Source organism: Vanellus vanellus (genome assembly GCF_965231255.1).
Source record: "Vanellus vanellus genome assembly, chromosome: 3".
Classification (NCBI taxonomy): domain Eukaryota; kingdom Metazoa; phylum Chordata; class Aves; order Charadriiformes; family Charadriidae; genus Vanellus; species Vanellus vanellus.
The window spans coordinates 117,091,372-117,103,573 of NC_138907.1; the positions used below are offsets into that span (position 1 = coordinate 117,091,372).

The 12,202-nt window shown below is 42.3% G+C and overlaps 1 protein-coding gene across 1 annotated transcript; it reads right to left on the reverse strand.

Moving 5' to 3' along the window:
• Positions 1 to 861: 861 nt before the first annotated feature.
• On the reverse strand, positions 862 to 11,990 carry LOC309669958 (zona pellucida sperm-binding protein 2-like; the record flags this gene model as incomplete). Its single annotated transcript, XM_082480754.1, has 19 exons — positions 862 to 881; positions 1,186 to 1,282; positions 1,599 to 1,740; positions 2,161 to 2,350; positions 3,127 to 3,254; positions 3,332 to 3,405; positions 4,207 to 4,376; positions 5,078 to 5,195; positions 5,664 to 5,869; positions 6,040 to 6,157; positions 6,244 to 6,452; positions 6,527 to 6,680; positions 7,522 to 7,745; positions 7,836 to 7,932; positions 8,001 to 8,168; positions 8,729 to 8,812; positions 9,597 to 9,740; positions 10,442 to 10,569; positions 11,903 to 11,990. The coding sequence occupies 19 exons, from the start codon at positions 11,988 to 11,990 to the stop codon at positions 862 to 864; spliced, it is 2,559 nt and encodes an 852-aa protein (XP_082336880.1).
• Positions 11,991 to 12,202: the final 212 nt, after the last annotated feature.

Genomic DNA, 12,202 nt, shown 5'->3' on the forward strand with positions numbered 1-12,202 from the left:
GCTCAGCAATAGCTTTCCTTAGAACAGGAAAATATCATATTGAATCTGAACTGTTTTCGTATCACTGTTCAGATGCAAAGAAGAAACCAAGAAGTTTTTCCTCCCATTAAAAGAAAAGAGACAAGATAATCTAACAGGAGCTCCTAAGCATCGTGTTCTCTAGCAAGGAAGAATCCTTAACACTTCGTGGATAGAGTCCATGTATTACTACTACAAATCTTCACAAAATGCTTTTTTTCCTTTAGGCTGACAGCTTACACAGCTAAGCAGTCACTGATGCTACCTGTGAGTGATTTCCCCCCAACTAGGGAGGGCAACTTGACATTGCAGAGCCACAACACTCCTGTGAGATCCACAGTTTATAGCTTCTCTGTTAATAACCTACTTGATCCTGTAGTGGCTAGCTCCTATCTTGCTTCAAAAAACACTTTCTCTTACTGATGTTAAGCTCCCGGTAATGCTTTGTTCGTACTGAAGCTTTAAAAAAGCCCAGAGTGATTTACAATTGACTTCACGCCTGTTGCCACCTTCCTCCCCCTACCCCAAACCAGGTGCTTCCAACTGCCAAGTGACCAGACACAAGTTTTGGATGTTAGCTGAGCAGACTAGGTCAGATGCAAGTCATACAAAAGACTGAGTTCAACACTGTAGAGGAACACGAGAGAGAAACACAGTAATTTAAGTTAAAGACAAAGATACATCCATACTGGTTAGCTGACCATTTTCTCAGTAGACTCTGTCAATATGTTTTCCCATCAGACACTTTCAAGATGTCCTTACTTGTAAGTCTGGGCAGGCTGTGCTTGCTGAGGCCACCTAACCGCAGCTTCGTAAAACTAAACGGTTCTTGCTTAGTCTCTGTCAAAAGCCACTGTATTCACCTACAGGGAGAAGGGACACAGAGAAGTCTGTTATGTTACAACAGCAGTGTGCTGGGTATTTCAGTAGTGTAATTTAATGTTGACACCAACCTCCGCTAGTTGTTTTCCTTCCTAACGAGCACTGCTCCAGATGACACTTGCCCGTGTGGATGTGGTTCTGCGCTACGACCTAGTGAGATATTTCAGCTTTTAATCTTCTGTACAGCACACGCTAGGACAAGGAGTCCGACACAGCTCCTGAGAGCACATGCCATATCGCTGAGCAGAGATTCAGGAGTGACTTGAGAAGTTCCTGTTTTCTTACCAAGTCTGTGTTTCCCAGGATTGCATCTCCTTGGACAAAGAAAGCCTGCAGGCTGTTGTGTAGTGCTGCAGATCACCACGCTGCAGTGGAAATACAGCTACAAGACAACAATATTTATATTATGTGTCAGGGAGTCTTTGGTAAACATTGATACTGACCCCAAAGTCAGTAAACTTTTGGTAAACAAATGTTTGGTAAACATTGGTACTGACCCCAAAGGGGATGAACTGACACTGCCAAGCGACTAGTCTTTATGTACTACTTTTATAATGTTATGCCTTCAAGAAAGTGGCTAATAGCTCTAGGTAGCACCTAGCCAGCTAAGATCTTACACAGCGTTTGCTGCATGCACCGCTCCGGGCTCACATATGGGGATTGCCAAGAGCACACGACAGACCACAGAGACATCTCACCTGCTCTTGTAGCAGAGTTGTGCCTTGTACAAAAGTGAACATTCTCACTTCAAATCTCTTTAGGTGCCGAGGAAATTTTACTCTGGAACTATAGTTAACTTCGTGTAAGACTGTTCTGTAGGAGTCTTTGCTGTTTTCACACCTTTTTGGGAAAGTGAAAAACAACGTATTTCATTTAAACCTTCATCACTTCAACTAGATCTTTAAACAAGTAAAGGAGATAGACTACAGAGGAACTTCCCTCTCTTTTCCTCTGGCCACAGGGCATGGATAGAGCCTCCCCCTTTGCCTTTGGCCACAGCCAGGGCTCCTTCTTGCTCTTTCTTTCCAGCTGGAAGCTGTTCGCATGGAGCGCTTCTGGCCACCCCCACGACCTACTGCCACCAGAAGGCATAGCCACTGTGGTGACACCAACACGCACTCCACGACCTTGCAGTAATTGCGCAGCCAGGACAAAACAATGCACCCAAGGTCACTTCTGTCCGCTTCCCTTTTCCTCCCAGCTAAGGTAAGGGGCCTTGTGCTGAACAGCTACCAAATACAGGAGGGAAGCCCCCCTTACCCATTTATAAGGATGGGCCACTGTGGAAGGCTGTCCCGGCTCTGGGTGTTCGTAGCCCAACAGTCATCCAGGTTTAGTTCCAGTCTCACATCTGCAGGCTGGAGCAGTTCAACTTCAAAATACAGTGCCTCCCTCAGGTATTTTACCACAGGATATTCCGATTCCCGATAGGGGTCTGAATAGGATTTGTCTAGAAGAGAGTATTGATGTTAGAGTTTCCTTTTTGCAGGGTGAGTATTCATGAATTCGCTGTTTCGCTTTTTCCATCACCATTTACTCTGGCATAGTAATGATAAAATCGGGCAGACCATATGTCAGCAAATGGGGATAGGATGGTAGGAAAATAAGAACTGGTAATAAAAGTGAAGATCTGAACTGTGTTCCTTGGCGCTGGGGATGCAGAAGAGAGCCATTCCTCCTTCAGCAAAAACTCATTAGAGCAAGATGTTAGTTCAAAACTGTCTCTAGAAAGATACTAAAAAAAGTGATAAAAATGCATCAGAGCCACTCCAGTCAGGGTGAGGGTTTGATTCAAGGCTTCAGTTAGCCCATTTTGCTGGTGTAGTTACCATTTTACAGCAGCATTGCACGTAGCTCCCTTCTCTGGCACAGGTTACAGTTATCTTGGTCAGTGTTAACTCTTTTTAGCAACACTTCGGGAACTGATAGAGGAAGGAACTACTACCACTACACAGAACTTTTAGCATGCCTAGACCAAGCAGGAAAATCACACCTGTGCCCTTGATGACACAAGCGTCTGTCTGATCCACTACAGACACTTGATTATTTGTATTGCATTCTGGAATGGAAACCTCTGTTAGAGGCCTTAAAGATGTTTCCATTTCATCCTTGGAGATATTCAAAAGTCATCTGGACATGGTCCCAGGCAACTTGGTCTAGATGGCCCTGCTTGAGGAGGTCCCTTCCCACCTCAACTGTTCTGTGAAGTCTCAACATAAGTGTTACCTTTGAAAATCTTCAATGAAAGAGCAAGAGATCCAAACCCTGGCTTAATACTGGGCAGTGGGTTCTTCTTAGATTCGTATTGGACATCAACAGTCTGCTTGATTGCATATGAGCATACAAATTTCAATCTGAGGGAAGAGGTTTAACATTAGATTTTAGAAACTAAAGTGCCTTGGACAACCTTATTCTAGGGCATGACACTTACTGGTATATTGGTGTATCATTGCCAGGTCTGAAATAGAGGACATCATTTTCATACATCATAGTTGTGCTATTGAACTGAAAGATACACATCATTACAAAAAGGACAGTTACATTAGGGTTTACTTTTTTTTTTTTTTTTAAAAAACACATTTTACTTATATTTACACAATATACACATCCCTTCGCTTGACTGGCAAATTGCCCTGAGCACAGTATGCTTAGGAATGGCCAGAAATTACCGGCCAACAGCCCTGTACCTACTGAACTAAAGCTGACTACAGGTAACAGCTATGCCATAATCAAGAAGAAACAGATTATTAGCTAATAATACCTTGAACATGACCTAACACCCCAGAAAAGTATACACTGGGCCTAAGAGATCCGTTGTTTCTCCTGACAGAATCAATGCCTAGCATAAGATGTAACACTCAGAGAAGTAAGTTGCTTTTGTGGTGACCTGAATTTGAGCATGATCTGATCCTTTGTTAATTTATCTGTTTTCTATTCATGCAGTATGCAGGTGGCAGGAACAGGACCAACTCTAGTCTTGGGCCAGGTAGTCATTAGCAACACCTAACCAGTTTTTACAAGTCATAAGGGTATATATCAATAGTGTAAACTAACATTCAAGTCCATTACTAAAAATTTCAGAGGTGTCAAACTGAAGGCTACTTTCAGAAACCACCTCTGGCCTTAAAAACAGTTCTTACCACATAAGAGCTACCACCCAACTGAATTTAGTATCCTCAAAAAAGAAGTATAGATCAAGTATCATCTGTGACCTTCTCGCAGCTTCTACTCAACGCTGCATCTCTGCCAGTTCTAGTAATAACCCTACCCTGACCCAGGGTAAGTTTCCCATGGCTAAGCCCTTACCTTTCTATTTGTTCCACAAGTGTTCACATTGAACTTGAAGGTTGCAGTCTTCTCTGTCACTAAACTGGGTTTGCACTGTCTGTCCCTCAAGACAAGCAGGCTGGTGTCCAGGTCTGCAATTCCTACCGGTTTCAATGCAGTAATAACCACAGTGCCACTGGGCAGGCACTCTGAAGGAGAAAATCCAGTTTTCCATACAAATCAGTACTCAAGCTCCTTTATTATGTAGCCTAGCACAAGGGTTCTGCACGGATTTGCTAGCAAGTGTTTTGGCAGCTCATGAGGATTAAGTTTGGAGCAAGACTCTCTTCAGTACTAACACTTGTTTTTCTTCACCCATGTACTGCACATTCTACTGGCAGCAAGCTTGAAGTCTGTGATTTCACTCATCTTTTTCATCCCGGGAGGACTCACCCTTCCCAAAGGTATTTTTCTAGCCAAGATATTCACTATATTCAATCCACATGAATAACTTTGGAATGATTAATTTATAAACTGACCCTTCCTACTCTCCCCCCCTCAAAAAAAAAAAACAAAAAACCCCACAAAAACCTAAAAACCCAACCCAACCAAAAACCCAACTCACCCAAAACAGAAACCCCAAACCCCCTTTAAGATCTTCATGCTTTTGGAGGTGTGAAGGGAAACTGTTTCCTACACCTCCTTTGCCCTCTGCTGTGCTAAACAGGATAGTCACTCCCAATCTTTAATTTGACTCGCTTTGTAGCATATTACTTTATAGTAAATCTGACAGGCAGATGATGTATCACGCAAGTATAAACCCTAGAAACATTTCAGGCTGCAGGGGCTTGTGGGACTTAATTATGCAACGCAAAGAGCATTAATAGCTAATCCCCCAACGCGTTCTTACGTATTAGCTCTGAAGGTGGAAATCTGCAGGAAACTGAGAAATCCCTCCTATTAGCCAAGGTGATGCCATCCTTCAAGGTTAAGTGGAGCGAAGCCTTTATTCCAGAGGTATGAAAATCCTGGAGATGACAATCACAGGTTAAAAAACAGAATAGAGACACACTGTTCAACTGAAGTATGCAAAAATTAAGAGGTCAGGTTATCACAAGCCAAAGGTAATGATGCTTGATCAAAGTCAAATCCACAGGAGATATTTTTTTGATCTGGAAGCCAACACAATGAGCTTTTTCAGTCATTTGGCAATAGAGTGCAATAAAAACTCCATTGCATGTAAAATTGCCATTAAAGATAGCTCAGCCTTAAAGTGCTTGCAGAATGTTTGTTGTTTTTTTTCTTGACTACTTCAGTCAATAATAACCAAGAGAAACTGAAGTGTTCTTCCAAGGGCAGAAAATAGCCCTCCATTAAGCCTTTGAAGCCTATCTCAAAGGTAAGTTTTAGTTTGTGACTTTGAAGGACATAGATTAACTTGTTCATATCTCACAGCTAGAGCACGCCTTTTAATTGCTACGTGCTGGCATCCTTACCTCATAGTTCACGTGGGAGGAAAGGAAAGGGACAGAGATTGCCAAGTGACTGCCATTGTCCCTGAGGCTGTAATTGTACTTCTGTGCAGCCTCTGGGGTCAGGTGCCAGTCTGAGATGAAGGGTAGCCAGTTTTGGTCCACGTTCCCACGAGTGACAATGAGATGAAGGTTCCTCCCATCGCAAAATCCTTTCGCGCTGGGCAGTACTGTAATACAGTGAAGAGTCAGCCAGCACGCTAGCTCTCATCAGACTTTAATAGGGCTATTTAGGACTGACAGTATCCCTGGCTGAAGTAAGCCCAGTTAACAGCTGAGTTCATAGCCAGGTTAGTCACAGCCAGGTTGGTGCAGTTTTGCTCAAATTTCACTAGTTTACCTGCATCTTTAACAGCGGACACTGCTATGACTGGGATAGCAAAGGTCTCACTTCTTGGATGGGTTATGAATGTAAGTGTGACGTTCAGGGTGTACGCTCTCATGTCCTCTCTCATGTACTAGGAAAATCATATTTAGAAATAAAAATCATCAAGTGATATCCTCATTTCTATACCATAGTACGCTGCAGTGTCTTAGTACGCACCTCTTTCTTAATGCTTGGTGCATCAAATGGGACTTGTATTACATAGGCTTTGCTTCCATTAGCATATCTGATCTCATATATTAGACATCCATGCCGAACAGCCTCAGGTACAGCAACAGTTACCCCCTCAATGGTTAAATTCACAAGCTCCACATCTGGGAAGAATGTTCCCACTGTCACATTCATTAGCCTCGCACTCAGATTTGAGTCTGAGAAGAACACAACAACATTAAGCTCTTATCAGCACCAAAGCCTTCAGTATATTCCATGTTAGGCTACTTACTGTTGGTTATAGCAAGTTCTACTCCTTCAAATGGTGTTTCTATTTCCTTGATGATAGTATGTTTGGTTAGTCCCCATTTGTTATCTTCCCACTGATGTTCCAAGAACAGGTTGATGGTATATTTTGCCCCATGCTGTCCACTGCTCACAGAAGTCTAGAATTTCAAATCAACACCCTTCAGTATAACATAATTTTACATTAAAGTTGTATCGTAGCATCTCAAGGTCCAGCTAGGGCTACAGCTCCAAACAACTGTCCCCAGCTCTGCAGCCCTGCTTTTATACTGGGGAAAAAAACCTGCAAAAACACGCTACCTGTGAGGAATAAGGAACTATTAAGTGGCACTTGGTGTATCACTATCATGGGCTCTATTTTTGCCTAAGAGTTTGGAGTATCTCAGATGACTTCCTTTTGAAAATTATCCCTTATTCCCATGTTTCAAAGCAGAAGGGGACTACTTCACCAGTGAAAGGGCTCCCCCTGCAACTTCCTTTGGAGTTCAGTTGTTACAACATTTGCCCAGGATTCAGTTCACTCCAAGGAACTAGATTTAGACGTATAGTTTCAGTCTATCCCAATATCCTATGGTCTGGTGGACAAATGGGTTGCTCCCACTCTCTTAAATGGTCTGCGTAAGATACAGCAGAACCCACGCATGTTTTACAGTCCAGTTAGGACTGTCCCCAAGGAGCGTGTTGTCGGGACTAAAAGGCAAAATCTCTACGTTAGCCTGAGAAAGGAGACAAATCAATAGTTCTGTATAGGATTCTGTCCATCTGTGCTTGTAAGAAAAGAAATTCTTCACAAAGTGGTGCTTACAAGAGCTCTTTGGTCAAGGCTTTGGGGATTTTCAATATATTGTTTCTTCCCGTTCACCCCCATCCTTCATTTGGAGGAAACACGACTAAAAATTATTCCTCTCCAGGAAAAAAAAAACAAAAACAAAAAACCCACAGAACAGAACGCCTGTTGCCTAACAGACATAAGTCACTAACCTTGTAATAGCCACCTTCTGCACCTATTGGTATCTTCATTGTAATTGCATTTAAGTCATTTGATAACACATATTTCCTGGAAGCCATTTCTTTGGCAGAGAGTTTCTGCCGATCCACACCAGCTTCAACAAGCACATCCTTAAAGCTAGTTGCTCCAGCAGAAAGCAGTTGAATATATTTTGGAACAGTCCAGGTGATTGTTTTGTTAGTGTAGTCCACACCATCTATGGGATAAGATATGAAAGCTGTCAGCTCATTACTTTAAGTCAGTCCCTGTACATTTAAGCATTGGAGTAATGTACCACATTTCTCACCTACAGGACACGCCACAGAAGTATCCACCATCAGGATCATCCATTGCTGCTTGTAAAATATACTTGATCTTAGTGCAGAAAAGGTGATCCCCTGATCCTGTAGGAAGGGATCGAGTTAGACCTACACACCTCAGCAGCTTGCCGGGCCAGAATGAGCATACCAACCTCAATCAGCTGAATTTGCTCGGCAGTGTATGGTATTCGCAGCAGAACCCTGGTGTCTGTTGTGTTGAGTCCGTAGCCCGCACTCCAAGCATCGCTCACAAGAAAAGCCTTTTTCTCTTCTGGTTGATGAAACACAATTTGCCATATTGAGGCTTCTCCTGGTTTTGCCTACCCAGAGAAATTCATTGAACAGAATGTTTAAAATGTTAAAGTAACTTATTTACTACATTGAATGATTTATTGTATTGACCTGCCCAGCAGTTTTGTTGCCTTATTTTAAATGCTGCTAGTGTGATACCGCTCTAGTCTTCCCCTACTCAGCCTCTCACATACAGAAAACTTTCCATATTAAGAGGACTGGAGATTAACTGCACTGCTACATGGCAAATACAGGGTCCAATAAGGAAAAAAACCCAACCTATCCACAGTTCGCTCCTGGGCCATGAGGTCCTAGAGACAATTTTTGTTGCAGTCTTTTGCCTGGGGAAGACTTGATTTCTAGACTATGAGAAATCAGTTTCCATTTCTTCCTTGGAGACATGGCCTACAGCTTTCTATATTTCTAACGTATAAAGCCTTTATGCTAAAACCGCTTGGTACAGAAGTTCTACCTTTCCTACTTAAGTTCTTTATGAAATGACGTTTTATACTGTGCAGACATAGAATAGAAGCACGTTGGGCCAGAAACAGCACTAGCTTTTAACTAGGAAGAAAACCTGTATTTTTACCTCTGGAAAAGAAAGAGTCCAGTCCTCAGACTCATCTTGAATGAAGTCTTTTACAGCCTGTGGAACCTCCTTCTTGACAGAAACCTGAAAGGAAAAAACCTCTGTAAGCAAGGTGTTTGCTGGTGGCACTTGTTTGCTTGTCTCCAACATCCTAGAAGTTTTTTTTTTTTCCAAAACTTTCATAGAATGGTTTGGGTTGGAAAGGACTTTAAAGGTCATCTAGTTCCAGCCCCCCCTGCCATGGACAGGGACACCTTCCGCTGTACCAGGTTTCTCAAAACCCCACCCAGCCTGGCCTTTCAGAACAGCATAGGATTGAGAAAGGAGACTAGCATTTCCTAAAGGGAGGTTCCCACCCCCTTCAAGTGGGGAAAAAAACAAAACAAAACCAAAACCACAACATATAAAACGTCATCATGCATGGTGCATTATCTATAGTCCATTTGATTTCAGATTCATTTTATTTTTAGCATATCTTCCCATTTCTACTTCCAGTTAAAGTCCATATCCTCTTCAAAGTGGAGTCCTCCCCCCTGCCCCTTCTCCCCAGCAAATACAGGAAGTATACATCTCTGTTATTATCTCAAATAAGATTTGTTGAGACAACATTCAGTGAATTCAAAAGGTTGAGCTAATAGACTGAATACTATTTCACAACTTTGTTGGCTATTCATGCTGGCTAGTAGGCTATGGAAGCATAGTATAAATGTATCGCTATGCTCAAGATGCATGTTGTGTGTTCACTAGTGAGCTGTCTGTTTCCAATACACATTCCTAGCATCCAAAAAACTCCCAAAGAAAGCACCTTTAAGTATTTACCTTCTTACCTTATTTTAACTGCCTTCCCATTTGTACCTCCAGTACTTACCTCCATGTAGTTGCTTTCACATACTAACTCTCTTGGAGTCCATGGGCCATAATGGCAACTTGCACTTTTCAGATGAGTTGTAGCATTTTTCATATCAGGAGCATGCGATGCTTTGATCTGTATAGTTACTGTGAACACATCTTTCTGCATGGACACAGGGAACGCTTGCTTGTTAGATCAGTTTTTCCCAGTTAGACACCACCTACCCTTGTGAATTAAGGGAACCCTACAAAACCCACTCGCCAGCCTCCGCACAGAAAAGCGACTCCATACTGAAGCATTATTGTGTTCTACTTAGTTAACTGCATAGGCTACATACCTGTAGCGCATATCGACATAAACATTTTGAGGGGAACCTTCAACATTTCACATAGTCCTAGAGCTGGGCCAAAAAAAAAAAAAAAAAAAAAGCTCCCAAAAATATAGCTGGTCTTGTGTTTTATGACACAGTAGCGGTGAGCAAGCAACACAAGCAGCCAAAGCTTTTGAGATTTTGCCCTTAGGCGTCTCAGGCACTAAATACTAGAGCAGAGTGCAACACAGCTGCCAGACAGAATTCCCTATTCTTACCCAAAAGCAACCAGTTAGCCTTCAAGGGCATACATGGGACATGCTTCTTCATGTGCTCATCTGTGCTTTGCGCTTTGCTGTAGGACATTCAAATGGCAAGTCAATGTTACGTTCTCAGACCTCTGGATGCAGTCAAGGAGAATTAAATCATTTTTTTGCTAATAGGTGTTCAAGACATTATGACACCTCAGTTAATACCTATCAATAATTGATAGTCTTTTGCATAAAGGTCATCTACAACAGCACTGTAGTCAAAACGACTACGATAGACTTACCTCTAAGCGAGAATGGCAGCTTAGTGCAGAAGCACGAAACTCTATGTTACTCCAATTGCTGTAAGTTACTGTATAGCCACACTGTGATGCCATGGCCTCATCTAGCTCCCAGGCTATGCCAGATTGATCTATGGGCAATTAGTGGAGAGCAGTATTAACGAGTATAACTCCTGCTCTGCAAAGTCCCTGAGCAACCTGCCCTTGCCCCTGGGTTCAGCTGACCCGCTCCAGTACAGCCCAGCTGCGTCCCCAGACATAAGAGAATTGCAAAGTAGTGAAAAAGAGCTGTAACAAATTCTATAGAAAGTAAGAAAGGTAAAATTACAGACTGGGACAGGGAACATTAACAGCTCAGGGACCAAAGATGAAAAAAAAATCTCCACCATGTAAAGCTATTAAGTCCTGGAAGGGGCAAACCCCCCAGTAAGCGCAGAACAGTCAGTTAGGTCATCAGTGTCAAAGCTGTCAGGATTGACAGATGATGACAAGATAGCAGCATCAGGAGGCCAATCTGCGGCTGGCCCATGTTTCTCTCTGATGCCTACCTGGCCAGAGCATCTTCAAGGGTCTAACAAGGATGACAAGCACACTAAAGCTTAGCTTGGATTTTTATAGGTTACAAAACTGCCTTTGTGGGCTTTTTTTCCTTAAAAAAATAAATCTTTCTCTTCCAAAAGAATTGCTTTACACTGTCCAGCTGTGCATATCCCAGCTACAGAGTGCCTTTATGTATGGATGAAAAAGCCCAAACAATGAAAATACATTAAGTGGGTTTTTACACAAGTTTAACATTCTAGACAGACAGATGTTACGGACTACATCTAGTTAGACAGCTAGCTCACATGGAGAACTGGTTCGATGATAAGTTTACATTTTATCCTTATAATCTTACACCTGTTGATGTTTATAGTCCAAAAGCTATATCTGCCCTTCCAGGGCACTGTCCGGTGCTTCTCACTCAGATGTACCACTTGTTGATTACTGAGCCCATAGCCAGAGGGCCCAGCTAATTTTTCTTAACTTCATTAAGAATTTATATGCCTCCATCAGGTCCCCTAGCTGTAAGCAAAGAAAGTGGAGAGCCACGAGCGCAAAATCAGTAACATAGTGCCAGCTTCAGATAGTGAATTTTTAGAATAGTATGTGCTGTTACTGGGGAACATTTTTACCAGGAGGAAAATCCACCAGCATTAACATACCCAGAAACTACCACGTGCATTTTAATTTGAGTCCAAAGTCAGCCATGATTAGACTTGATATTGCGAAGTTACCACTCTGGAGGGCTATAGGATAGATATATGGAAATAAAAGTAGCGTTTGGCTGTTTCTTACAATGAGGTGCCACCTACTAAGCTCTGATCTTAGCATAATCCAGGGAATTCTCATGTAGGAGGACCTCAAAGCACTGTAAACATTTCACCATGTGTAATTTCCTCTCCAAGTTCTTCTATATCAACTTACCAACAACAGCAAAAGATAAGTATTTGTCCTCAAAGTATTCTGCACTCAGTGTTATACGCAAAATGTTCCCCGAGCACTCCGAACTCATGCGTCCTGTGTTGAACATATTGAAAGACTAGTAAATAGGGGATTAAAGGTAACATACAGACAGAAATTTTTTACTTCCTAAGCTGCTTTACAGAGTCAGTGTTGCAACAGTCATATTCTGGCCAGGAAGTGTTAGAGGGTGTGGGTTTAAGCCAGCAATACTTCAAGAAGAAAGGCCAGCTCTGAAATTAGTATTCCAATAGTAACTCTCTG